The sequence below is a fragment of the Haemorhous mexicanus genome, chromosome Z (assembly GCF_027477595.1).
Source record: "Haemorhous mexicanus isolate bHaeMex1 chromosome Z, bHaeMex1.pri, whole genome shotgun sequence".
NCBI lineage: Eukaryota > Metazoa > Chordata > Aves > Passeriformes > Fringillidae > Haemorhous > Haemorhous mexicanus.
In genome coordinates, this window is record NC_082381.1 from 35,930,924 (window position 1) to 35,958,743 (window position 27,820).

General features: G+C 51.5%; 1 protein-coding gene across 1 annotated transcript; it reads left to right on the top strand.

The window, feature by feature from the left end:
• Window positions 1–1,064: 1,064 nt before the first annotated feature.
• LOC132322477 (serine/threonine-protein kinase PAK 3-like) lies at window positions 1,065–27,782 on the top strand. Its single transcript, XM_059836964.1, has 15 exons — window positions 1,065–1,142; window positions 1,718–1,859; window positions 3,621–3,684; window positions 4,478–4,526; window positions 5,889–5,998; window positions 6,772–6,889; window positions 7,716–7,810; window positions 8,279–8,447; window positions 8,783–8,917; window positions 10,835–10,975; window positions 22,521–22,558; window positions 24,964–25,102; window positions 25,259–25,452; window positions 26,793–26,920; window positions 27,733–27,782. Exons 1-15 carry the CDS (start codon window positions 1,065–1,067, stop codon window positions 27,780–27,782), a joined length of 1,650 nt encoding a protein of 549 aa, XP_059692947.1.
• Window positions 27,783–27,820: the final 38 nt, after the last annotated feature.

The following is a 27,820-nucleotide window of genomic DNA, read 5'->3' on the forward strand; positions in this document are numbered from 1 at the left end:
GCAATGTGAAGACATGGCTCAACAGCTCCGCTGGGCAGAGGAGCAGTGCAGGAAGGCTCTGAGACTCTGGCAATCTGCTCAGGAAGTGGAAAAAAGGCAGCTTGTGCAAAACCTGGTAAGAAGCAATACACAACTAAAGACTTCAGGCAAGTTTGTAAGGCTGGCTTAGCAGCAGAGCGGCCTGAGTATGTGACATGGCCTCAAGCATCAGCTGTGGGCTACGCTTTGCTGAGCCAGGCAGCAGGGGGCTTCAAGGGCTCATACTCGACGGACTGGGAAGACCCAGAAGCCAATGCTGGGACAGTATATGCAGCCACAGGTTCAGGATGGGCATAAGCCGAGTTCCCCAGGAGGCTGGGTGGTCGCCACCCAACGCATGGCAGCAAAGGGGCAGGATCTTCCCCACAGCCTCGTGCCATTCAGCAGACGGCTGCTGACCTTGCTTCCAGCTGCAGTCCCAGCAAGTGGATTCCTTGCTTTCTGTCCTTCCATGGTGGAAAGAGGCCTTCCCTTTGAGCTTGAAGCAGATGCAACAGGCCCCATGGTTCTGGTATTTCAGCTGGTGGCCTGTCTTGTGACTGGGTCATTGAGGTGCTGGCCATGTCCTAGTCCTGCAGTCCATCTGCAGCTCTTCCATGATCAAATGGCAGGGGCACTTGGAGAACAGAGCCTCTGAGAAGAGGCAGAAATCCTGAGCAGAGAGGGGCCAGAGAACAGGGAGCCATCAGAGCAGGGGAGGAAGGTGGCATTTCCTTCCTGCCACCTGCTGACACTCCCGCTAACTTCTGGGTTAGAACAGCATTGCAGGAGGGCAAGGACTACTTGCAGGCACTGGAAGCACAGAGCCTGGCAGGCTCCAGCACTGAGCCCCAGGAAGAACAGCTAGCATGGAAGGGTTAGAGCTGGCTGGAGAAGCAGAAGGAAGTGGCAGAATAGAAGTGCTTTTGAGCCTGGGAAAGAGGGAATCTGAGCGTGATGGCAGGTGCCAGTAAGATTTCTCTTGACCAAATATCAAGGACAAGCTGCAGGCAGAACTGCAGGAAGCTCAGAGGAAGATGAAGGCAATGGAGAAGAGCCACCAAGAAAACATGGAGAGGATGCGCAAGGTCCTGCTGCAGTACAAGCTGGCTGAACTAAAGCAGGTGAGTGAAAGAGCAGGAGGCACTGCAGTCACACAACGAGTGGTCTCTGCCCTTGTTGCCTTTGCCCTGCAGAGCAGCAGGTGGATGGGGGCAATGTGTCTGAGTGCCACGCTCTGAGGTCTCCATGGCAGCTGGTGAGAAGGACACTTACTGGGCCACTGAATCTCAGCTGCTGCCCTGGGCAGCAGGGCTTGTGCTTTGGCTGCTGGGCCAGCAATCCTGTGAATGTATTTCTGCTGGCCTCTTAGAGCTCACTTAGTTTTTTGAGGGGTTTGTTCAGCTCAGCATGGAGACCCACACAGATTCTGAAGCACTTGTCCCTGTCCATGGTGAATGCAGTCCTCAGAAAGGGGTGAAATGTGCAGTTGTTCTTTCCCTTTCCCAGTCTCTACTATGGCTGGCTGTGACAAGCTCTAGTCTCTGACTGCTGCTTGGGTTGGACTTGAGGAGGAAGACTTGACAGCTCAGCTTGCAGCCTAACACCAGTGTTGTTCCTCAGGGCTTGACTTTGAAATGCTGTGTCTGAGGCATCTCTGCCAGGCACCTCTCTGACACAACCAAATTTCTTGTCCCAGATGGAAGCAGGATGTGCCATCAAAGCTGCCGCCGCAGCCGCATCCTCGGAAGCAGCCTCCTCTCCGCAGCCTGAAAACCGGAGCATGAGCAGTTCGCCCCGCTGGAGCCAGGAGAGAGAGAAGCAGTTCCTGAAGCTGCTGAGTACGTCCTGGGGATTTCTTGTGCAATTAAACAGTGTATTATAATGTGTGTGCCTCAGCATGAGCTGTAGCACATGTTCCTCCCCACTCTGGTGTCAGACAGACCTTTTGGACTCCCTACAGAAGCCAGGGTTGTGCTTGGGGGCAGCAAGGGAGCACTTTGGGGCATTTCTTTTGCCTTTGAGGCAAAAGCTGGGAGTGGGTGGGCTTTGCCTGAGCTTCCCTGCGCAGTAAAGACAAAAGCAGGGATTGTGTCCAGAACAGCAGTAGGCTCTGATCTAGCCAATGACTCAGGGAAGGTGTATGTGCTAGTCTGGCCAAAGTGATTGGAAGAAATGGTTTCCTAGACTCCCTTTAGACTCCTGACTTTAGACTCTTGACTCATTGGAGTAATATTACTTCAGAGACATTGATTGGCTCTGTGGCTGGTTTCATAATGGTGTTGTTTTTATGACTGTCAGTATTTCTACTATTCTTTCTACACTGTGGTTTGATAAGAATTCGACATTTTGGTTAGCCTGAACTCCTTGAAGAGAACATCAGGCGATAGAACTAAGAAGTGAGGAAGAGATCTTTTTCAGTACCCCCTACAAGTTAAAAAGTTACATTCTTAGAACAATCTCAATTTATCAGAGAGAAAGAGTTGTTTTCAAAGTGCCCCAAAAGAGGAAAAGCACATTTGTTACAATCCCTGTTGGATATTTTAATTGGGTGCTTAGGAAGATGCATCAGAGAGACACATCTGTGTGGCATAGTCAGATAAAAGCGCTCTGCAGGCAATTCTCAGAGGGAAGCCTGCAGCCTCTCTGCTGCATGTTCCTCCAGTACCAGGCACTTTGTCACTGCTTGTGCCCAGCTGGTAAATATTCTTGGAATACTGAGCATTGGCCGCAATCCCTGCATAGATTCCTGCACTCAAGGACAGCGTACCAACCAAGGCCTTAATGCCTCTGCAGTAGAACTGAGTTGCTTCTTACAACTAGGAAGAGCTGGCAGTGCAGTGCTCTCAGAGAATATGGGGTCAGGTTTTTCAGAACAGGGCCCAGTTGACTCAGGGTCTGCCATCAGCTGTTGGGACAAAAGGTGGATTGATCAACTCCTCCGTGGGTCTGAATTCAAAGACAATCATGTTCTGTCTTGAGTGGGGTCTACTGTAGCAGCGAGGGGGTTTTGATGGTGATTGCTGCTACCTATTTCCCTAAAGGCATTTCCTGTGGAAAAGCCACATGGGTAAGCATTCAGGAAGGCAGTCAAGTCCACACACACCACACTCACCACGGCAAGCTCAGTGCACCGTGGCTGAGAGGCCTTTTAGAAGGTCAGTTCCAGCAAGGTTTTTTTGAGCACGCCAAAGGGGAACTAGAGACAAAAGATGAGCCATGTCCTCTGCACAATGTTTAAGTAAGGGCTGGTGCAGTGGCGGTACCAAAGGGCAGGGCAAAGTGAGCTGGCTCTCAGGGAGGAAAGGGCCATCCACCAGGGGCCACACAACCCATGAGGAAACAGAGAAAGGAGAAAGCTGGGAAAGTTGGGACATTCCCCTCAAGGCAGCCCTTCAAAGGAGTATGGGAGAATCAGACTCTGTGCAGGCCAGAGCTGCCTGTCTTGCTGGGGCTGCTGTTGCTGCTGTTCTCATTGATGGTATTGTTAGCCAAGCGACCATAAATTGCTCAGAGCCCCAGAGAGTGGAGCTGAGTTTCAGATCTCCTGGAAGTCCGGATGTCTGTTTTGAAGTTTGCTTCTTGCATTTTGTTTCTTTCAGGGCATGTGGTGAGTGTGGGAGATCCGGAGAAGAAGTACGCCAGGTGGAAACGTATTGGCAGTGGGTGAGTGCAGGCACGCTGACTTCTGCAGAACCACAGGCCAGGAATTTTGGTGGTGCCACATCACATGTAAAGTTAGGCAAGCTGCAAGCATCTTCAGACCCTGGCTCCAGATTGTCCCTGTCTCTGTACTGTGGCAGTACAAGGCATCATCTAAGATAACTGAATGCTGACAATGTCTTGGCTGCCTGAAGGAGCAGGATGTGGATGCTCTCCTATCCCTCCAAGATGTGGCACCAGGTTCCCTGAAGACTTGGGTTTGTATGATTCAAAGTAATATGACCAGACTCATGAAGGAAGAAAAACCTGAGAGAGCAGCTTCCCACCTGAGAGCTGTCAGATAACAGCTCTCAGTAGAATTTCTTAGCTGTATTGTGCTGGAAACCATATTCGGTGGCCAGGAAAATAGGAAAGGCTGTGTGGCATTGCCTGAGTTTGGCAGGTAGGATCAAAAGAGAGCGGTGAGAAGGCCCAGCAGGACTGTGTGTCTCATTGCCTGGAAAGGCACGCCACAGGCACGGACACAAGAAGGAAAAGGCAAAGAACAGCCCCGCATGCATCATCTAGTGTATACATTTGAGATTTGTAGCAGCCCTTTTTCTTCCTGTTGGACCCAGCTTTTCTCTTGGACACTCTGCAGGGCAGAGGGCTGCTGGGCTGCTGGGCCATTGGCTGAAGAGCAGACAAACCCCGGTGTTTTAGAGGCACTGCAGGCAGCAGAGAGCTCCTGCCTGGGCTGCCTTTTGCTTCTCAGCACTAAACAACTTCTCTGTTCTTGCCACTGCTCTGTTTCTAGGGGTTTTGGCACTGTTTATAAGGCCGTCAACGCTGCCACAGGACAAGCGGTAAGTGCCCATGCAGATTTTGCAGCTCTTGAGTGCTTTCCCTTGGCATGTGATCTGTGGCCAGAGCTTTGGGCCGCCTGTCTTTGCTGCAAAGGCTGTCCCGCAGGAGCAGCCTGTCTAGAGGCTGGCTGCAAAATGCATTTTGGACAGACTTTGTCTTTCTTGCCTACCTGAATGGATGCCAGGATAGCAGTGGTGTCCTTCAGAGAAGGACACCCTTGAATGGATGCCAGGATAGCAGTGGTGTCCTTCAGAGAAGGACACCCTTGGACTTACTGCATAAATATGCATAGATTAGCGGATGGCAAGAGCTGTCATTCCAGCCAATTCCTTTTAAGCCCAGGTTCAGACACAGATAGTATTTCCCATTGTTTTCCATCACGTGGTTCAGTTTGAAAATATAATGCAAGACCTAAAGAAGGAGAGATCTTGTGTGGAACACTGTTTTGCCTTTTACTCCTAGGGAACCTAGTTCACATACACAGACACCCACACAAACACAAACACACACAGATAAATGAGAAGAAGTGGATGAAGAGCCTTAAGTGATACAACCTTGTGTTGATCCTGTGTTGGTGACATTTCACTATGGAAATGCTGTTTGTACTGAAAGGACATGGAGGTGTTTTAGAGAATCATGCTGTTCTTTGAGGCTAAAAGTTCAGAGTTCAGAATTCTGGATTTTGGCTCTCAGCAAATACATTCCATCTTCCTTACTAGTAAGGCATTAGATAAGGTAGTTCCTTCTCCACCAGTGGTGCTGAGATCAGGTACTTCCCTTGGAGGGAGGTCCACGAGGTGTACGAACGCCCTAAGCCCTATATTTAAAAGCTGGGACGCATCCATAGTGTACCATAGAGAGGGTTATTCATTGCTAAACACATGAAATAATTTCAAGTCTAAACCATGGTCACGATTGTCCTTCACAGTTACAAAACCCAAAAGGCAGAAGTAAGGATGTGCTAAGATTGTATCTTTACTTTGAGTCGCTTTGGAGTTCTGTTTTGGACAGCATTTTCCCCGTCATGTTTGTGCGTGTTTATTTGGCACACAATCGAAATGGCGGCTGTTGCTGAAACGCTGCTCAAAGCCCCTAGAAATGCTACCATATCTTCAGTGGTTTCAATTTGTCTTCACAGGACCAAAATTACTTTTGGCTTGCAAGACGTGTGCAAATGATAACAGTGGTGCTAAACAAAGTCTATTTGAGAAGTCTGGGGGTGCAGAGAGTGCTGTTAGCGCTTTGTGGTTGGTGGTTTAGAGTCCCTTTTGACTGAGGTGACAAGGCATCCAGGCCTGTGAGTGCACAGAGAAAGAGGCTCTGGTGATGTCTGTCCCTAAGAGCCTTTAATGTCATTATAGGTGGCCGTAAAGCAACTTAATCTCCAGCACCAGGGCTGTGAGGAAGTGTTAAAGGAAATCCTGGTCATGCGTGAAAATAAGAACCCCAATATTGTCACCTACTTTGAAAGGTAAGTAGTTCTGGCAGAAAACGGATCTTTCAATGAACATCAATCCACACCTGTACGAGGCATAGGAGGAGATTGCATTTTGTTGCCGGGAATGGTTCCTGGCATAAACAGCTTGAAGATTGATCTCAGAAACCTGGCTCTCTTACTAAGGCAGCAGCCTGTATGTTCACTGGCTGCATGTTGTTTTGCTCTTTTGGGACGTGATTATTTTTCCAAGTTTTGGAGGAGAAGTGCTGAGAAAGCATCCCAGAGATGATTTCCCTTGTGCTGTTCCCACTATTTTCCATTGCCTTGCATGCCAAAAGGCTTGGCTAGGAGGCACATCATTTGCCAGGTTGCCAATTGTTTTTCCTGTTTGTGACTATTCTTTCTGCAAGGTTTTCCAAAGGGTGATGGCACTGCTGCACACCTTCCTGCCCTGAGTAAAAGGTGTGAAATCTGTGTCTCCTTGCTGCTGGAGTTCTTGGTGCAATTTGTGTATGAAGATGATGAAGCAGCTGCTGGGATGTGTCCGCTTCCAGATTTATCTTTGCCCTCACAAAACTGCCTTTTTCCCCTGCCTGCCACCTAAGCCGTCTCCTTTTCCGTGGATGTGCCTTCCTCATTTAGGCGGCAGAGTTGGCAGACACTGGGTAGCCTGGCTGGAGTGTGTCTTCCTTTGATTCTGTCTTCATTTAGCAGTGACCTGGAAACAAAACTCAGCTGTAGTCTTTCTTCCATACGGCAATTTAGCTGTGCCCATTCAGCTCCACGCTGTTGCTTTCATCTTGCAGCTACCTTGTCAATGAGGCTGTCCTGCTGGTGTTGGAATATATGGATGGAGGCTCCTTAGCTGATGTGGTCAGCATGAGAAGGATGGCTGCAGGACACATAGCAACAGTGTGTCGGGAGGTAAGGGGTCCCCTTTGTGCTTGGGATGGCTTGGATGGGCTCGTCCTTGGAAAGCGCGGCTAAGGCAGAGATTCCATGTTCAGAGCTTTCTTTCTGGGTTGCTCTTATGCTTCAGAGAAGACGGAGCATCTGCACAGAACTGCCTACCAGTGTCCCTGCCCTTACTGTAGGCTGTTCTTTACTCTTATCTACCGTTGTTGAACTCCCTGTCTCTTTTTCATTATTATTTTCTGTTCTGCCCTGTGCCTCTCCAAGTCTTTACCCAGAACCTTTCTGTATTGCCTCCTTGGCCTGTAAGCACAAAGGCGCTGGTGTGCGAGTTTAAAACAAGTGGCAAAGCCAAAGACAGACTCATCTGTCACAGGTCTCCAGTTCAAAGGATGGCATGGCAACCACCTTGGTGCTTTCTGCTGAACTCTGACAAATGAGCTACTTCCAAGTCTTCTCTTAAGGCAGCCATGTAACCCCTGTCCTCCAGTCTCTCGCCCAACAGTGATCCCCTTGGTACCCAAGGCAGGGACTTTTTCTCTTTTGGCAAACCCATGATTGTCCTCCGGAGGGGGAGAGTGCATCCGCTGCAGCAGCGGTCATCTTACTGGCTTTGCAGGGGACTGTCTTGGACAACGACTGACGTTTCCCCCTCAAAATCTTACATGCCTCCTTTGGAAAGATCCTGCTCTCCTAGTGTTGCAGCTACAAGCTCTTCCCCTTGCCAGCACTCACTTATCCTTTGAGATCTGGGAATCTTCAGGAGCAGCCTCCTTTTGCGAGTGATGTGATCAGATCAGGGTAACTTTTGGCCTCCCGTTTCTTTTTTCTCTCGTAGTGCCTGCAAGGCCTGGCTTTCCTTCATGCCAACCAGGTGATCCACAGAGACATCAAAAGTGACAACATCCTTCTGGGCCGGGATGGCTCCGTCAAGTTGGGTGGGTATTCCCAGTCAGGCGCAGCTCTCCAGGGAGGCGGTGTGGGGCTGCTTGGGAGTGGCTGCCGGGTGCCAGCAGTTGGTGCTGGTGAGAGGGCAGGGAGCACTCTGCAAGGCCAGGGTGCAGCTGTAAGGTGCTGAGTGGTCTAGAGAGAAACAAGGTGTCAAGAGTAACTTTGGTTTGTGTGTGTTCCTTCCAAAGGGAGGGAGTTACAGTGTAAAAATTCAGGAGAATGAGGAAAAGCCACTAGGGAAATTGTGGGTGGGGTTTTCACGTGGACAACCATACCCTTGCGGGCAGATACTTGGCTGCAGCCCTGAGGAAGGAGAGCCCAGCTGCTTTTCCAGCTTCATTCCGCACTGCATTCTGAGACTGAGAGTGAGGAACTCTTTTCCCTGATTTCCTACTTGAAGCAGTGTTTTTTTTTCTCCTCAGCTGATTTTGGCCTCTGTGCTCTGCTCAGCCCTGAGCAGAGGAAACGGAGGTCGATGGTTGGGACCCCCTGCTGGATGGCACCCGAGGTGGTGAGAGGAGAGCCATACGGCCCCAAAGTGGACACCTGGTCCCTTGGCATCGTGGGAATAGAAATGGCCAAAGGAGAGGCTCCTTATATTCGGGAAACCAGTGACAGGGTAAGGTGCAAAGAGGCTCAGATAGCTGTGCCCGTCTGGTCCCTGTCCATTAGACAAAATCCCATTTGCACAGCTTGAAGTGGCTTCCACCAGGGCCCAATTCTAAAACTGCCCCTGGGGCTCACATCAGCTGTGGAGGCAAGATGTGGTGCAGCATGGAATAGCTGGGGCTGCACTGGGACCTTTCTTCCTTAGAGATGAGAGAAGGCTCATCTCTAACCGTCTGCTAAGGCAAGAACATGCCACTGCCGACTGGAGCTGAAAAGATGGGGTCTAGGTGAGCCCTGAAGGATATGGAAGAATCACGTAGAGTCTCATGTTTCCTTTTGCTTCAGGCTAACTACCTGATAGCCAAGCGAGGGGTGCCAAATCTGCACAATCTCAGGCTACCCCCTGGCTTGTGTGAATTTCTGGGCTGCTGCCTGCAGATGGATGTGGACAGGCGAGGCTCTGCCAAGGAACTTCTGCAGGTACAAGGCAAAGGGGCTGCAGGACAAACAGCTGTTCCTCTTTGCTCCTTGGCCACACTCCAGGAAATCAGATGGGCCCCCCATGTAGTAACCTCCACTCTGGGTGCTTTTCAAATGGAAACCAAGTAGGATCCAAGAGTGCTTGAGGTTAGAAGGGACCAGGGAAGGTCACCTACTCCAAAAGCCCAGCCACCAGCAAGGACATCTCCAAGTAGATCAGGTTGCTCAGTGTCCCATCCAAGCGGACCTTGAATGTTGCCGGGCTTGGGGCTCCTCCCGGCTCTCTGGGCAGCCTGTGCCAGTATTCTAGCACTCTCCTGGTATACAGTTTCTTCCTTGGAGCCAATCACAAATGAGGGGTTTTTAGGTTAAAAGCATTGCCTCTTATCCTCTTGCAATTGGCCCTGCTACAAGATATGTCCCCATCTTTCTTAGAAGCCTCTACAACTATTGAAAGGTCTCCTTGGAGCTTGCTCTTCTCCAGGCTAAACAAGCCCAACTCTCACAGCTGTTCCTCAGAGGAGAACTCCCACCTTCTGGTCATTTCTGTGGCCCTCTTTTGCTCTCGGCTGCTGCATTCAGGTTTACCTGGTAGCAAAGGAACTGAAGTATTGCAATGCCAGGGACAGGGGGCTTGAGGAACACAATGAAAGCAATCCCTGCCAAGTGGTTTTAGACTGATCTGTAAAAAGGCAGGGGCTTTGCGGGGGCTCACTGGGGGCATCCGAGGGCACCCAGCTTGTCCCTCCCAGCCCACTCTTAGAGGTTTCTGCCAGCCAAACGGGGACAGCTGTGCAGGATTTGTGCCAGCCCCATGTGCTGCCTGGCCCGGTCAAGACGATGAGAACGGCTGTGGCTTTGCTGCCAGGTTTTGTGGCAGACAAGGAGCTGGTGACCGGGCCGCTTCCTTGCCTGTGCCTGCTGTGAAGGAAGATGCCAGCCAGCACAAGAGGGAGGGGCATGCCGAGGCAGACACCGCTCTTCCTGCAAGCCAGAGCTGAGCACATCTGCGCCCTGCTGCTTGTGTCCTTGCTCCTGGCTTGCTCCTGAAAACCTGCATGTCCAGCATCCTGAGAACAACATGTGGGATCAATACTTTCCAGATCTCTTGGGAGTCTCTTGAGGAATGCTGTATGCCCCACATCTCCCTTGGACACCCATATAGCCCATATCTTAAAAAGCAAAGAGGAGTATAAGAATAAGTCTGTTGACTTTCCTGAAAGGAACAAAACCTTTGGAAAGCAAGCAGCAATCCCACAGTGATATCAGGACTAAAATCCCAGCAGGTGATGACACCTTGGGGAATGGACTAGTGCACTTCAGGGCCATGTTTCCTGCTATAGCAGCATCCTGGACATGAAGGCAGATAAGCTGATGGTGCCCTCAGTCCGATGTCTGTGTATTTCTGGGCACTAGAGGAACCCAGCTTGACCCTGTTAGGAGCTGAGATTGGAAAAGAATGGTTCCTTTTTTCTTTGTCTCTTTTAATTTGGGTTGTTTTGTTTCTTTTTCCCTTTGGGCAGCATCCATTTCTCCAATCAGCGGAGCCTCTCTTAAGCCTCTTCTGACAGGCTGATTGCTGTCATCCCTGCAGCACGGTAATGCAGGAAGCAAAGGTGATGACAAGGCCACTTCAGCACTTGGAGAACAGAGCCTCTGAGAGCAGGTAGAAATCCTGAGGAGAGAGGGGCCAGGAAACAGGCAGCCATCAGAGCAGGAAAGCAAGGTGGCATCTCCTTTTCCCCCACCTGCTGATCCTCCATCTGAATTTCTGCTTGGGACAGCATTGCTGGAGGGCACAAAATCACTCATGATGTGCACTTTTCAGGTGGGTGGTGTGAGGCATGAAGCTTCCACTGATTTTTTGGGGCAGCCTGGCTGGAACTTCATGTGGAAGTGTCTTCCTCCCCTCACTAGGAGCCGGAAGGGCAGCGTTTGGAGGCACAGCAGCTGCTGGCACAAGGGGCAAACTTCCTTGCAGAGGTACAGAAGGAGCAGGAGAAAAGGCTGCTTGAGATGAAGCAGGAAGTTGCCAGCATGCAAGCTGAACAAGAAGAGGTATGAAGCAGAGCCAGTCTAAAGGCAAAGGGTGAGAAAAGAGAGCTTTTGTGTTGTTTTGGACTCCTCTGCCCTCCTTATGGGCACTGTTTCTCTGGACACTGTCTGTCAGGGTGGCACTGTCTCTTAACTGGCCCTTGGGAAACAGTTCTGGAGAGACCTTGGTGCCAGGAGGGAAAGAACCGGTCAGGTGAGAGGCTACCAGACCACAGGTTTAAGGAAAGTTGGGATGGTGTTTCAGGCCCAAATGGAATGGGAAAGCCAGAGCTATGTCTCAGAAGGGGGGAGGTCCCACAGGAAGCCCCCTGCAGAGGTAGGCTAGAGCTGTGGGAGCAGGCTGGCTGTCAGGCTGCTGAGGAGGTGCCTGAAGCTGCTGAGTACGTCCTGTGCATTCTTTGTCTGATTGAGCAGTGCATGGTGTGTGTGCCTCAGCATGAGCTGTAGCACATGTATCTCCTCTCTTTGGTGTTGGGAGAGACATTTTGGACTCCCTTTAGAAGCCATTGTGGTGCTTGGATGCAGGCAGGGAGCACTTGGGGCGTTCCTTTTGCCTTTGAGGAAAAAGCTGGGAATGGGTGGGCTTTGCCTGAGCTTCCCTGTGCAGTAAAGACATAAGCAGAGACTGTTGTGCGAGCAGCAGAAGGCTGCGGCCTAGCCAATGACTCAGTGATGGTGTGTGTGCTAGTCTGGGCAAACTGATTAGAACAGTTGGCTTCCTGGATTCCCTTCAGACTCCTGACTTGTCAGCAGTCATTGGAGTCAAATACTTCATAGAAATGGATTGGCTGTGGTGCTGGTTTAATCCTGGTGCTGTTTACTAAGACTGTTTGTTCTTCTCTTGTTCCTTCTCCAGACCACATGGGCCCCTCGCCATCTAAATCCCCACTCTAAGGGCTTTTCAAACAAAAACAAAAAACGTGCAGCAAAGCAATCGAGGAAGCGGAAGCGATGACCAGGACCACTTCAGGATTGCCTTCTGCAATGGCAGCTTGGATCTGGACTCACAATATTAATCCTATACACACTCAAGCCTGTTGGAAGATTCCCTTCCTTGTCAGCCAGGGCATAAGGCTCTACATTCCCTTGAGAACTGGCCATTCTTTCTTAAAAATGGAAAGTCCCCCCAAAGGGCATCCTTGTGTGGCTTGGAATTGGGCACAATCTCCATCCCTTATCAGCACCAACATATACTGCCTTTGGAATGCTGCTCACTGGCCAGTTTTTGCCCAGTGATGGACTTCTGGATGAGGAAGAAAGTGCAATTGCATTTCCATTGAAAACCCAGTGAAGAGCCGGTCAGCCTGAGGAGACAGTCTGAAAGTTCCCCTCATTTGCCTCACGACCATCTCAAGGACAGGCATCGGGACCCTGAGGAGCCTGATGGGAATTCTGGTCTGCTGGTGGTGGATGAATGCCAAACATCCTGAGGCCCCCGAGCAGAGCTCTGACCTGCCAAGAGATTGTTCGCAGCTGTGTCTACTGTGACTGCTCCTAGCAGGGCCTGCCAGGGGGAGAGGCGCCCCATATGCTTGAACCTGCTTGGTGACAATAGCCCAGGAATCTTCCCACCTCTTGGCGTGGTTGGACTTTTCTGGGGTCACCTTTGGTGGTCCAAAGAAGACCCTCATCTGCTTTTCAGCCACCGTGGCAGACCGACTGAGATGGAAGAAGCCTCTCTCTCAAGGACTGAGACATGAGAGCCCTATACGGAGAAGCTCCCCCCTCCCAAGGACTGAGACTGAAACCCCTAACACGGGGCAGGTGTGTGGGGGAGCCGACCAGACCAAAGGGACATATTTGCCTGCAAGTGTGGCCATTGGAGCAAGAAGACGATGGTCCTTGCCTACTGCTTAGAACATGGACTACCTTTTACATCTATTCTTAATTGTTTCTTTTTCCCCCTCAACGATTTCAATAGACTTACCTCAAGATCTGTTGGCCTCCCTCAGCAATATATATATCATAGAACCTTGAGTTAACCTTTGAGATCTCCCCTGGGGAAGGGGCTATAAGCAAGCCTGTTAGCTAAAGGTGTAAGAAGAAAGCTGAGAAGCAAGAAGAAACTGGCAAGGAGCTCTCTCCAAGGCTGTAAGCAAGGAGACCAGGAGAAGTGAGGAATGGAAGAAAGATAGGAAGAGAACTCTGCAGCTGGACAAAGTATTTTTAGAAAGTTAGTTGAAGTCATTGTAACTTTTCAAGAATAGTGTTATGTTGATTTATTGTGGCCAATAGTTAGGGTAAAAGAAGTCTTAAGAGTTAGAAAGTGTATAAAAGGTCAGCCATGTTCGATAATAACGAGTTGTCATCTGAGACTGCTTGTGGTCTCTGCTTTGCGTGGGGACTGCCTCGACAGAGACACTCCCCAAAGTGACTAGGCGAACTCCTTCAGCTGGACTACGAGGACTTTGTCTTTCTATGTTTGCTAGTTATAACCCCTCTCTGTTTCTCTCTCCCCATTTCTCTCTTTCCTCTCCCTAAATCCGTCTATCGCATTTGCTGTGCTCATTCAATAAAGGTGCATTTCTTTTGAGTAATACTGTAATACCCAGTGTGTTATGTTTTGCACTCTGAGATCAGTAAAACGAACCATCATGACTCCCCTCTCATATGAATGGATCTTGCCACAGCCAAAACATCCTGTGCTGATGCAGGCTTTCAGCTGTGCACATCGATGCTTTTGGTTCCTGCTCTATGTAGCTGGAACATCTCCACCGTGACACCTCCTGCCTCCCACGTGGCCATGGCTAATAGGTACGAGGCTCTGCAAGTGCAACGAAGAAGGTGGGCATGTCTGCTGGCAGTACAGGAGAGCAAAGAGGAAAGCGCCTGGCAGGATCCTGGCCAGCAAGGCAAAGCACCTGATGTACCTGCTCTTTGTCATCAGATAAGGACTGGTGGGTGATGCAATGCTTGGGGTTGTCTGGGGCCCATCAGTCATGAAAAGTCTCTGTGCTTGAGTGGCTTTGTCCCTCTTCCTGTGCCTTGTGTTGCCCGTGTGCTCCGCCATATTTGCCCAGGGCTGTGTAGCTGTGTGGCACAGCTAAAGTGCAGGAGAGCTTCATTCGTCTGCCCTTTGAGGTAGCTGCTCACAGCAGCCTTTTCAATCTGCAAGCTCCGTCTGGAGAGTAAATTCCCTCCGTGTTTGGTCCTGGAGGCCAGGGCCTGTCATCTGCAGTCCCAGGTGGTACTGAGGGCTGCCCAGTGCCTCAGGCTGGTGTGACCCCAGCACAAACAAGAGGAGACAGTGGCAGGTGCTTGTTTCCAAAGTCACATTCTTCAGGGGCAATGTGCCGAGTGTGTCCTTTGTCCTGGCGAGGCCCAGACCTGGGGATCCGATGCAGGCACTGCTGCTGCCGCTGAAGTCAGCGAGGATTTGGTGGTTGGTTTCCATCCCAGCAGAACTGGTCACTTATGAAGCCGGGTGCTGATGGTGCCCTGAAGATCTCTGGGCTGCACAGCTGTGAGGGAACTGTCCCTTGTTGTAATTCTCCATCAGGGAAAGTTGTGCTGGCAAGGTCTGGGTCAACAGAGCAAGAAGGGACTGAGCGAGTCCCTTCTATCTGTGTCTGCTGAGAGTGGTGACCTTTGAGATTAAGTGCACAAAGTCAGTTGCTTGTGGTCCCTCTGTGAATCTCCCTTTTTGGTAATGCTGCTTGTTTAGTAAATCTTCCTGTAGCACAGCAGCAGGGGAAAAAAGCCTCTGCACTCTGCAGATGTGATAGGCTGCCATTGATCCACAGAAAATCTGCATTTTGTCTTTATGAGAAACAGAAGAACTGGTTTAGCAGTGAGAGAAGGTGGAATGATTCTTCTGATCTTTCGTACAGTCTCGTATAGGAGATCTCTGTGGGTCAAAGCTGTGCCCCTGACTGGCAGCAAAGGGGGCAACCCCCGGCACCATAGCCAGGTGGGGCCATGAGATGCAGGGACTGACCAGGGGCCTGGCCCTGGGTGGGCTCACCGGCAAAGTTTGGGCAGGCTGTGTCTTGGAGGTAGGTGCCACAGGCAAATCCATCTGTTTTCCTGTCCAGCGGCCAGGTCATGGAGGATGTTCTCTGGTTTGATGTTCCAGTGCAGGACCCAACAGCTGCTGCAGTGATGCACGGCCTCAGCACCTGGAGGAACAGCCCCTGCACCACCTCCTCTGACACGGAGCCCCCATGGCAGATTGAAATCAAAGAGGTCCTGCGACCGCTCAGGGCACTCCATCACTAACAAGAAGTTGTTAGGGAGCTCACACCAATCCGAGAGCTGAACAACACCATGGAACCCAGTGGACACCTTGTCCAGAACCACCATCTCCCTGGATACGTGGGTTCCGTCGGGACACAAGAAAATCACAATGCCGTCAGTGGGGCTGATGCTGTGCCATTGGTCTGGACTCCCACAACCAGCCCAGGATGCTCTGAGCCCTCCACTCTGCTCATGCCCGCTCTCCCTCCAGGCGTCATGGCGGCTTCAACTCTGCCGGGCCTCGGTTTACCCGGCCCATCATGTGCCAGTTTCTGCCGCTAGTCCCGGTCACTCACCAGCTCGCCCTAATGACGGATGCGATCCCGCGGAACACCTTTGATGGCCAGCTGCGAGCCAAGGGGAGCAGAGGGCTGAGCTAAGATACCACCCTGCCGAGCCCCATCCTCTCCCTCCTCCGCCCTCCACCTACTCCGCCCTCCGCCAACCCCTCCGTGGTGTTACGTTTTAGTTCAATGTTACACTCTGTCTCACCCCTCGAAAATGTCCGGTATATTCCAAGTCTGCGGTCCCTCCCAAGAAGTATCATGCATCTGTAATCCCGTTGGGCGAAGTTTTATTCCGCTCCCCCTTTGAATCTCCCTGTTAAGACATGCGAGGCAGGCGAGAAACGGCCTTGGCCCTTTTTCTCCCTAGGCTCTCCCTCTCTCGCTATCGCTTCCCCTTCCCCCCTTCTCTCTCAGAAAACATGCTGCTCCCGGGGGTGACACCCCCAAAAAACGCTCATCTCATAAGCACCCTCAGAAGCCATGTGGAGTCTCCTTGCCTGCCTGCGGCTACCAGCGAACATACAGCTTAGGGGGCGCCCCGGGGACTCCGCAGGGATCCTCAAAACAACCGCAACACCCCTCCTCCCACCGGGGCCAAGTCCGCCGCCACATCCCCGAGTAGACGCTGCCATTCGAAGGCACAGCGCACCAGCAGCGAACCCGGAGGAATCGCTCTTGCAGGGCCTCCTGCGCTTTCCCTGCGGGCAAGACGCGGCTGTCAGCCTTCGGGCCAGGTCCGGGAACGGTCCCCGACCTCCCCACTCAGGCCCCCCAAGCGCTCCTGGCAGGGCATCCCCATTGGAACGGGACACCTGCGGCTCGGGCGGGCGGCTGCTCTGTGGAGCAGAGGAGCTCGGGCTGGGGAAAGCGCTGCCGACTCCTCTATGGACTCACTTCATCATTTGAGCAATGCTGCGGCAGCCCGCAGATCATGAAACAAAAAGGGAAAAATGACGCACTTGCAAGAATGCCCAGAGCGTGCAGTGAAAGGAGGAAAAAAATGGACCCTTGCACAAATCCCAGACTTAAATGCAACTCAAATGGAAAAATAAGGACGCTTGCATGACTGTGCAGACTATGCAAAAAATGAGAATGAAAAAAACACTTGCATGAGTTCTTGGATTGTACAGCAAAACATGGGGAAAAAAAGAGATACTTGCAGCAATCTACACACTGTACAAGAGGATGGAAGTAAAAGGCACACCTGCATGTGTTTGCAGACTCTACAACTGCAGAGAACAAAGAAAGGATGCCTGCACACACCATGCTGCGCAAGAGAAATCCCCTTTTTAGCTGAAGCTGGTGGCAGGAGCTTTACCAAACATTTGGCATCTCCATGCCATTTTTGCTTCAATATGCCGCCCCAACAAAAAAACTTCTACATACCCATCGGACCATCAACAACTCTGCAGGATGACAGCAACAAATAAGCCCTGCCAACTGCTCGATGGATTCACTCCATCATTTGATCAGTGCTGCTCATGTCTGCAGGCCAGGAAACAAAAAAGGAACAAAAACCCACTTGCACAAATCCCCCAGCTATGCAAGGAAAAGGTGAAAAAGGGCACACCCACAGCAATTGGCCAACTGTAGAAGAAGAAGGCAAAAATAAAAGACACCTGAACATGTCTGCAAACCCTACAATTGCAGAGGCAAAAACCACAGATGCCTGCATTTGGCCACAGACTTTACAACATCAGGTGACAAAAAGGACTCCTTTGACAGGGCACACACTGCCCCAAAGCAGTGCTAAGCCCGCTTACAGTGCATAACCCATAGCTCAGAGGATCCAAGAGTAACACAGAACAGGCACCAAGCCCACACACCCTCTACTTTGGCCACCAAGGCTTCTGACTAAAACTAGTTCCCTACATTGCAATGCCTGTCATTCCTGCTCATTCCTTACATGGCTAACATCAACCAGCACATCGTAGGATTCACCCAAAGAAGAACTATTTTTTAGTGAGGAAAAAATGACAACTAACAAACCACCCATATGTGTTTGCATGACACTGGAGCGGCGTTTGTGTTGTCAATATGGCAGGGACACGTCCTGCGCACGGGGCAGTGCCCATGTCCTGTGCATGGCAGGGGGTGCCCTTGGAGCAGCCCTCACGGTGTGGGTGCAGCCATGGGCGCGTTTACCCATTCTCTCCACTTCCACCAGCTCCCAAGTCAGCCCTTCTCCTGAAAAATTCTCTATCCAACATTCAGCTCCTGGTGCCTTTGCAAAATCCCACTCCCAGGTGGGAAACCTGCAATTCAGATTCCTCCTTGGATGTGGGTTCGAAATCTCTGTCATGCCCAGTTTGGGTATGTGCTGCACAGTACTGCATTTTTCAGTCATTTGCTGCACTCCCACTTCTGGCCTGCAGAAACGGAGAAAATTGATCCTGGTTTTCCTCAGCTAACTCAGGCTTTTCTTTCCTGGGCCACATAGCTCACTGAAACGAAAATCCCACGTCCTCTGCAGACGGTTGCAAGCACCAAAAGGGGCAAAGAAGACAAAGGGCAGGTTCCCTGGAATTTCCTCTGTCGTTTTGTTCTAGACCTCCTCAGAACAGGCCTCAGGTGCCAGCCTGACGGGCAACAGGAGAAGGCCGCAGGTCAAGAACAGGAGTTCAGCCAATGGCTACAGGAAGCAGAGGAATTTGCAAGGCAGCTGAGTGCGGCAGATGGCGGAGGCTTGCCAGGCTGCCTGCTCTTGTCTTGCTGCTGAAACCCTGAACTGCACTGCTCTTGGGAACAACCCTTGGGCCTAAATCCCACTGGAATCAGCATTTCTTAGAGGGATTGGCATTTGCTGAGGAAGGCCTTACACTGCAGCTAACCTGGGCCATGTGTTAGAAAGGAGGAAGCTAAGTGAGTCTCTGGCATTTCCTAGCAGGAACAAAGCCCTAAGACAGGAAGCAGCATTCTCAGGCTGCTCTCATGGGATAATCCCAACAAGCTGAAGACACCTGGGTAAAGGGGTGAATACGATGGTGAGCTACGCTGGCCTGCAATAGCAAGGTCCTGGACATGAAGGGAAAGGGCACAGAGTGTCCTCGTGTCCTGTTTCTGCACCTTTCTGGGAACCAGAGGAATCCTGCCTCCGCCTGTGAGGAATTCAGCAAGGGAACTAATAGTTCCTTTCGGCTTTAGCTTTTGTCTTTCTTTTCTTTTTGGACAGCAGCGCTTTGTAACATCAGCTGAGCCTGCCCTCAGGCTGCCTGACTGGACCCCGTCAGCAAAGGAAGTGCAGGAAGCCTGGAGAGGAGGCACCTGTGCTTGAGGAGGCTTTGTGCCCTGCCAGCTCAGCGCAGGACTGGCAAACAAAACACGGAAATGCTGCACTCCATGGGAAGGTTCCCTTGCCGGTCAGCCCGCGCTTAAGCTGTGCTTTGCCCTGGCGCTGTCCATGGCCCTGGCGCTGTGCCTTGCGGCCGCACAGTCCCGTCTGTGGCTTCGCGCGGCTTCGCAGCTGCCCGAGGCTCTCCCCCCTCACAGAGGGGCCCCGCCCCGCCCCGGGCGCCCCCTGGCGGCTGCCCCGCCCCGCCCTTCCCGCGCAGGGGCGCTCCCTGCCCATGGCGCCGCCCAGCGGCAGCCACCCCTCACTGCAGGCACGGAGGAGGGCTCGGGCCCTGCTGCTCGGCCTGGCCCTTGGCTCCCTTCTTTTCCAAGAGACAAGAAGGCTTGAAAGGAAGCCTTTTCCAGCTGTGTCTCTCTGCTTTACTTTGTGTCTGCCGACATTCTCCCCTGAAGGTGGCTGTAGTGCGCCCGAAAGTGCTGGCTCCAGAAAAGGCCCCTTCCTTCTCCCACCAGCTGTCATTACTGCCTCAAAAGCACTGTCCAGCTCTGGAAAGAGAAACAGCCCGCAGCACAGTGGCACCATCCCTGCCCAGCCGGGGCTCTCTGGCAGACCAGCAGCAGCAGCAGCAGCAGCAGCAGTAGCAGTAGGGCTTGCCTTGGCATCACCTGGGAAGCCGGAAGCCTCTGTAAATCAGCAGGTTCCCAGGCTGCACCAGCTCCTGATGCTGGGTGAATCCTGCTAGCTCTGACCATTTCCAAAAGGTTATAAAGGCAGCAGTGTAGACGTGCATGCAGATCAACCAGCATCCAATAAATGGGTATTACTATGAGGGTTTGTGTGGCATTATTAGGGCTGTCATGCTGATAGTGCCTCCTTGAGAGCTTGTGTGCAATGCCATTGCTGGGCCAGCTTCCTCCCCAAGCTGTCATCCCCAGCCTCATTCTCTGGCTGTGGTTGCATCTGAAAGCACAGTTGCCCAAGTTCCTGAGTTCCAGCTCTCAAGCTGGAGCAGCAACCTGTGCTGTGTCACAGCAATGAATGGTCTGTCTCCACTTCACTCTGCTGGCAGAAAGCACTTTTCCTAAGACGTAGGCCGTAGAAAGTAGAGGAAAAACTTGGTTGGAAACTCTTGGGGTGGGGGCAGTCTGCTAGAGCTTTCTGTTGCTTTCCTTTGAGGAAACAGCAGTGTTTTGTGAATGGTGGGCAGAAAACGGTATGTGTGGTTCTGGGGACTGATTTGTAAGCAGTGACTGCTTGAAACTCCTCCCTGATGTCTAGTCTAGAGGAAATTGGGGTCACCAAGCAACATTTTAAAGCTTTGGGATTATGACACCAGAAAGGCACAAATGTGCTGTCTGTAGATGCAAAGGCGTCTCTCATCCAATCAGACATTTCTTGAGAATTGTCCTGACTTTCAGTTTGACACACAGAGGGAATTTGCATCAGGACAATACCCAGCCTCCCACATGTCACACGTGGAGTCTGACCAGCTGCTCTCTCCACTACACTTGCTGGGCTCATGCCAGTGGTGATCCTGGGGCTGGGAAACACCTGGACTTCTGTAGAGCCCTTCCAAAATGCTAATGTGGCTGCAAGAGCAGGCAAACAGCAAAAGCCCAGATCCTTCTCCATTCTTTTTAGTTTTTAACTGAGAAAGAAGATCACAGGAGGTTTTCCAGGCACTTGCTATGAATGCTCAAGAAAGTATTTTTGGACGGGAGAAAAAAACCTGGTTTCAAGAGCAGAGGAGAGGAGGGGGAGTGAATCTTTTGAACTTTGAAAGGCTTGTGGTTGTTCTGTTTTCCTGAGCCTGCCTTCCTAAACTGTGCCCACCAGCTGAGCTCTTTTGTCTCTGCCTCATAACTCCCTTTTAGGTGGGACTTGCCCCTTTTGGTGCACTGGTTTCCTCTCCCCACCAGCTTTTACATTGTACCACATTGGGGTTTAACGTTCTTTTCCTTCTTTCTGTGGGTCCATTAGAGTCAGATCCCTGTGACTGCCAGATGCATACTCCAGGGAAGCTTCCAGACGTGAGGCAGAGCCCCCAAAGGCTTCTTGGAGGTGCCGTAATTGAGCAGCAGCAGTGTGCTGTGTGTGCAGCAGGTTGGTTACTTGGCTTTTTCTCCCCACTTAGGTGTCATTCTTAATCCAGGGAGCCCTACAGTTTGCTGGTTGATGTTAGCCATGCAGCACATGGGTGGGAATGGCAGGCATTCCAGTGGAGGGAATTCTCTGGGATATTAGCAAAGCACGATTTCATCCACAGAATTTAGGCAAGTGTTCTTGGTTTTAGTCAGAGGCGCTGCTGGCCAAAAGGGCGCGTTGCCTTTGCTTTCCTCACATCCTGGCTCTTTGTCAGTGTTCAGCTTGGCGTACAGGGTGTATGGGCTTGGTGCCTGTTTTGTGTTACTCTTGGATCCTTTCAGCTGTGGGCTATGGACTGCAAGGGGCTTTTGTGCTGCTTTGGGTCAGAGGAGAACTTTCTGGGCTTTTCTTTTGTGTTGACTGTGGAGAAGGTTTGGTTGCTATGCATGAATTCACAGACCAACCCAGAGCAGCTGCTATTGTGATGTCAGCAGAGGGCTGCCACATCACAGCCTTGTCAGCAGGAGGTTTTCCTGGTGCCCGCAAGGCCTCAGCATCCAGAGCAGCTCTTGGCGTGCTCGATGCAGGAGGATCACCTCGACTGAGCTGTTCTCAGTTTACAGCGGGTGTCCTTCTGTTTCTGTCTTTTCTTGCACAGTCCGTGGACTCGTGCAAGTGTGCTGTTTTTCCCCTTTTTCCTTGCACGGTCTCTGGACTTGTGCAAGTGGGGTTTTTTTTTCCATTTTTTTTCCCAGCCTATGGACTCGAGCAGCACTGCTCAAACGATGGAGCGAGTCCGTAGAGCATTCAGCAGCGCCTTTTCATTGGCGGCTTCTCGGAAAGCTTTTCGTCGTTTGACTGGTAAATAGAAGGTTTTTCCTTGGGGCAGCAAGTGGGAACAAAAATGGCATAAAGTTGCCATATGTTTGGTAAAGTTCCTGTCAACAGCTTCAACTTAAATGGGGGGGTGTCTCTTGCCCAGCATGGTGTAGGAACTTCCAAAGTGCAGCTGGGAGAGCTTTGCAGGTGTCCTTCAAAAAACTGTGTGCTCCTCTGCTGAACTGAGGAAAAGCATCTTTTTTCTGCATTTCATCCTTAAAGGATGTGCCTGTCTAACAGGACCCCTTCTGTGTGCTACAAGAGCCATTGGCTTTGCCCTGAGGGGCAAACTGCCGAGCAGTTTGTGTGTGCTCCTGAAGCCCGGAGCTGGGCCTGTGCTGTGTCCCAACAAATCTGCAGGTGCCATAAGGAGTTTGCTGGAAGCTTTTGTGGGGAATTGTGTACAGCAACCCCATAGGACATGCTGGGTGCAATTTACTAAAAGCAAAAGCAAGTCCAGGAAAGAGAGGAGAAAAATGATGCTTTGGCTGTAGGCTGGACAATGCGCTCCCATGTATGCACTGACCTCTAAGAAACAATTGGCATAGGCACAACCTAGTTTCTAGTTCCTTAGTGGCAAAGCCAAGAAAAGGTAGACACAGCCTCTGTTGCTGGCCTGCAGTCCTGCTTGTTGTGCTAAAGAAGTGTTGCTCCTGGAGGGATGTTGTGAAAGGAAAATGCTCTCTGCTTGCTTGGGCTTGTTCTGTGAGATTCCTCAGCACCAACAGTTTTCTAATAGTACCTGTTCATTTTCCCTTGCCCCCGGCAGATCGCCTTAGACGTGGAAGGAATCAAGGGCACGGTTCGGTGAGTGGGACGGGCACCCTTGACATTCCTGGTGTCTGAGGATTGTGCAGCAAACTGTGGGCTTGGCCTGTTGCACTAGAGTGCCAGCCTGGCAGGCCGAACCAAGTCCACGTCAACGTCTGCATGAACACCACCAAAAGGATTCCATCAGTTTCCTCCTTTTCTGCTGAAGAGCTTTACACTAATGAAGGTCAAGCTTTGCAGGCAGGAGGCTGCATGCTGATTGTAGCCAGGCTGAAATATCTCCTTCAGAAGCATGTGCAATCCTGTCTAAACATTAGTCTTATTAGCCCACTTGAATTGAGTTTTAATAACTGAGTATCTCAATTTTATCTAAATTCATGACTTCTGCTCAGGACAGCTGGGGATAGAGCTCAGGAGAAATCAGGTTCCAAATGACAGGTTACTCCCTGTCCCTCACACTGCTGCCTGCCTGCAGGGCATAAGATCAGCAGCAGAACCTGCTCTGGCTCCCTCTCTTTCTCCAGAGGCTAAAGGGGAGGCAAAGGACAACAAACCTCCAGGTGTTGTCAGTCCAGGGCCTGAGCATCCTGCACCAATCAGTGGCAGCTTTGGTTGGTTCAGTGCAAAGCTCTGGTGCAGTGCAGGGCTGCAAGTTTCAGAGCAGGCAGCACTTGCTCTTTGTGGCCGACGATGCTGTGGGCTGGAGTCCTGCCATGACCTAGCTCTTCAGCCCAGGCACTGAACACACGTGGGGACTGGCATCTGAACTTTCACATGCAGGCATCATTGTCCTGGCATTCTCACAGGGACTGCGAACTTCCCTTGGTGTCAGATAAGCGGTAGCATGGTGTCCTTTAGTGGTACTGGTATGAAAGTCAGCTCCTCTGTGCACTGAGTCTGTGCAGGCTCCCTGCTGTCAGCAGAGAGAGAAGTCCCATGGCGCAGTTCAGAGCCTTGTGGGGTGTGGAGGAGCCACTGTTGCCTGCAGGGACCTGCCCCTCTCCACACCCTACCTAGGTAGCTACAGTCACTGCTTGGACTGCACCCTTCACTTTGACCTGAGCCAAGTTTGTTGAGAAGACTCCTGAGAAGCTCTGCATGGCAGAGACAAGGTCTGTCTGTGAAGGGCTGGAATGCAGTTCCTGTTGGCTGCTCTCTAAGGCCTGAAATCCTGAGGGGAAGCCACTTGACCAGAGCTGAGCAGGGAAATGTTCCCTGCTTCTACTCAGACACGTGCAGAACAACTGCAGGCTTAGTTAGGACATAAACACCACATACATACCACATGAACAGCCCCGCACAACAGCTTTTGCCTTCAGGTCAGCTGTGTCTCTGCTTGCTGCTTCTGCCAGCTCTCAGGAGGCAACTTCCCAACTCCTTATTGCTTGTTTGTGCTTTTTCCCTGCCCATTCCTTGCAGGTCCCGCTAGGAGAGGTTCTTGCCACTCAGGACTCATTGGCCCAGGCAGGAACGGCTGAGCGGCAGGAGAGCACGGATAGAGTGCACGGCGCCCAGGAGTTCAGGTGTGTGTTAAGCTTTCTCGCTTTCTCTGAGCAGGGGTGGGCCTTGCTGGGCTCTAGGAGGCCCAGTGTCAAAGAACAGATTTGGCTTTCTCATCCTTTGTCTTGCTCAGCACTGACGGGGGAAGGCAGCCCAGGGCAGGTCTGGCTGCCCAGCCACCTAGAGCATAGCTGCCTCCTGGGACTCTCTTCTTCAACCTTGACAAAAAGAATTCCAAACTAGAGCAGAATAAAAGCAAGGGAGGTTCAGGCTGGGCTTAAGGACAGCAAAGCATTGAACTGCAAAGGCAATCAGGCAGAAAGAAGCGCCTCAGAGATATCCTGCAGTTTCCACCTCTGGAAATTCAGAAGCCCCAGGTGGATAGAGCCTTGAGCAGCCTGTCCAGATGCTGACCCCAAGTGCTTGGAACTGAAGACTGGGCTAGAGGCTTCTTGGAGTCTCTGCCAGCCTAAACCATTCTTTGATAATTGGATTTGAAAATTTTACTCACCTCCTCCCCAAGCTCTAGCTTGCAGACTCGTTCTTTGTTTCACTAGTGAATGCAAGAGGAAGGGGGAGAGTACTCCTCTGGACCTCCCAAGCTCGTCTTACCCAAAGAAAAACTTTTGCAAGGCCGGTATACTCTGTAATCAGAAAGGAGCAGGCAGGAAGCTCTGATGCTGAGAGTACCTGAGCTTTCTGGAAATGTCCTGTGGCTTCTGGAGGCTTGTTTGACTTCCTCAGTGGTGAATCTTTCACCCGCACGAACGACAAAGAGAGATACTGGTCTAGGGAGGGAATTGCAACATTCTCTTGAGGTGGAAGTAGAGGGCTGTTGGAAGCCCCTGAGACTGCCTTATGTGGGACATGGTATGTAGTCGTGCTTTTTCAAGAAGACCGTGTTGCCATTAAAGGCTTGTTTGTGTGTCTGCTTGTCGTAGATGGAAGGAGTTGGCTGCATTTGAGAGAAAGCACCACTCCTCCCTAGAGAGGGCGTCTGCAGTGGCGGCACAGACAGAGGAGGTATGGCAGCCTCAGAAGGATCTGCTGAATGAAGAGCTTCCTCTAGCAGTGCCAAAGGTATGCTCACCTTGTTCCTAGGCAGCACTTGTGGGGAGAGGGATTTGTCCTAGCAAGACCCCCCCAAATGCTGCTTCTGGCAGCAAGCTAAGACCAAGACTCTGCTGCTGTTGTTGTTGTTGTTCCTCTTGAAAAATGGTGCCTCCCTCCTTCCAGGTTTGCCGCCGACAGCAGCCAGCCCGCAGGGGTCTGGAGAAGCTGCTCCAGGAATTCTCTCGCCAAGGGCACACACTGTCCCAGGTGTGCAGAGAGAAGGCGATGCTGGCGCAAGAGAACGCTGCCCTGGAAGCCCGACTGGCAGCCACGGAGCGGGACCTACGAGGCCTTTCAGAGCAGCTGGCAGAGGCCAGGTAAAGGCAGGGAGGAGATCCTGGGCGTGACATTATTGAAGGTCTGGAATTACAAAGGTGCTGCGTATCTTGTCAGGATTTACTTCCTGCTCTGTGCTCCCAAGATGTTTCTCGGACTGAGAAGAAAAGAGACACGAGTCAAAAGAAAAGGATCCTCTGGCCTGAATATTTTTTTTCTGCCAGCTCAAGCTCTCAAAGCTCTTTTTAGGCACATGCTGGGGACCCTTTGCACATTCCTTTGATAAGCGCAAAGCAAGCCAACTTAGCACTGAATTGAGTACCAGGGAAAGCGTACAGATGTTTGCTGAAACTAGAAGTTTCCCTCTGGTTTTGCTTTCTCCTTGGGTGCATCTGACCATCAATCTTTCCTTGCCAAGTAGTTGGACATGGGATTTTCAAAATTCAAGGCTCTTCCATGTGAACTTTGTGAGTAGCTCGCTGATGCTTCAGATGAAGCTGGAGGGTCATGCTGAAAATCTTGAGACCCTTCAGAGCTCACTCTTGTGAAGTATGGTGCAGGACCTAGATCTGCTTAGAAACAGCAGCAGCAGCAGAAGGGAAAGGTCTTGTGACTTCTTGACAGTGTCTGGGGATTCTTGCTCCGCACTGATTCTTGCCCACTGTCCACCCACCTCTGTAACCAGTCAAGGTCCCTTTGGCTGTTGCTTCTTCCTTTTTAAAGAGTGCCAAGATATTTGGGCACTGCTTGTTTAGTTAGTCAAAAATAAAGGAAGTGAGTGGTCTTGGTTATCAAATTCCAGTCATTTGAATGGCAGGAAATGGTCCATCACCCTGAGACAGTTCTTCAGATAAAAACCTACTTCTGCTTTCCTACTCATGCTGTTGGAAGCTGGAGGTTTCACTGTATCGTTTGGTGAATGCTTTTAGTCCCTTTTACTCAGAGAGTGCCTGGCGAACAAAGAAACGATACGTACACTAGGAATGGCATGAAACATGGACGAGTCGGCCAGGAGTGCCCTGTTCTGTCCCCTGCAGAGTGACTTGGGAGTGCTGATGAGCTCAGGGCAGTGAGCAGAGGCTGGGCTTTTGCTCCTTTGCAGATACTTGGTGGGCGCACGCGTGTGTGATAGGTCGGGCAACAGCAATTTGAGCTCTGGCTGCTGAGATCAAACTCAGCTGGGCTAGGCCATGAGGAAAGGCTGCCCAGTCACCTGGAGGACCTTGCTTTGCTATGTAAAGTGGTAAAATAGTCCTGCTCTATCTGAGTTTCCATGCAAGCCGTTATCCATACTAAGGCGTAGAGATCTTAAGGCACATCTTTCTGGAGAAACTGCCCCTGTGTGCCAGGAACAATTGCTCTTCATGTTCACAACTTGTAGGTCAGAGAAGGAGAGCCTGCAAAGCAGCCTGCTGGAGGCTCAGCAGCACATATCGGAGCTGGAGATCGCCAGGAGTCATGTGCAAGCCCAAGTGCGCGCAGCCACGCAGGCCAAGGAGGCGATACTCGGTGAGAGCCTCGTGCGCTTGGTTTCTGCTGGTGGCCCTGCCCTGTGCAGTTGCTCCCAAGCCAGCTGGGTCCGCAGGGCTTCTGAGGAGTGAAGCAGCTGAGGGCCGGTCCCTCCTTGCCTGAAACTGAAAGGGCTTAAGGTCAGCAGATCCCTTGGCTTGGATAGTCTCTGATTCTGGCCGTGTGTCATGTTTGCAGAGGATGTGAGGGGCCTTCGTCGTGAGCTGCTAGCTGTAAGATCTCTCAGCCAGCAGCAATGTGAAGACATGGCTCAACAGCTCCGCTGGGCAGAGGAGCAGTGCAGAAAGGCTCTGAGACTCTGGCAATCTGCTCAGGAAGCGGAAAAAAGGCAGCTTGTGCAAAACCTGGTAAGAAGCAATACACAACTAAAGATTTCAGGCAAGTTTGTAAGGCTGGCTTAGCAGCAGAGCGGCCTGAGTATGTGACATGGCCTCAAGCATCAGCTGTGGGCTACGCTTTGCTGAGCCAGGCAGCAGGGGGCTTCAAGGGCTCATACTCGACGGACTGGGAAGACCCAGAAGCCAATGCTGGGACAGTATATGCAGCCACAGGTTCAGGATGGGCATAAGCCAAGTTCCCCAGGAGGCTGGGTGGTTGCCACCCAACGCATGGCAGCAAAGGGGCAGGATCTTCCCCACAGCCTCGTGCCATTCAGCAGACGGCTGCTGACCTTTCTTCTAACTGCAGTCCCAGCAAGTGGATTCCTTGCTTTCTGTCCTTCCATGGTGGAAAGAGGCCTTCCCTTTGAGCTTGAAGCAGATGCAACAGGCCCCATGGTTCTGGTATTTCAGCTGGTGGCCTGTCTTGTGACTGGGTCATCGAGGTGCTGGCCATGTCCTAGTCCTGCAGTCCATCTGCAGCTCTTCCATGATCAAATGG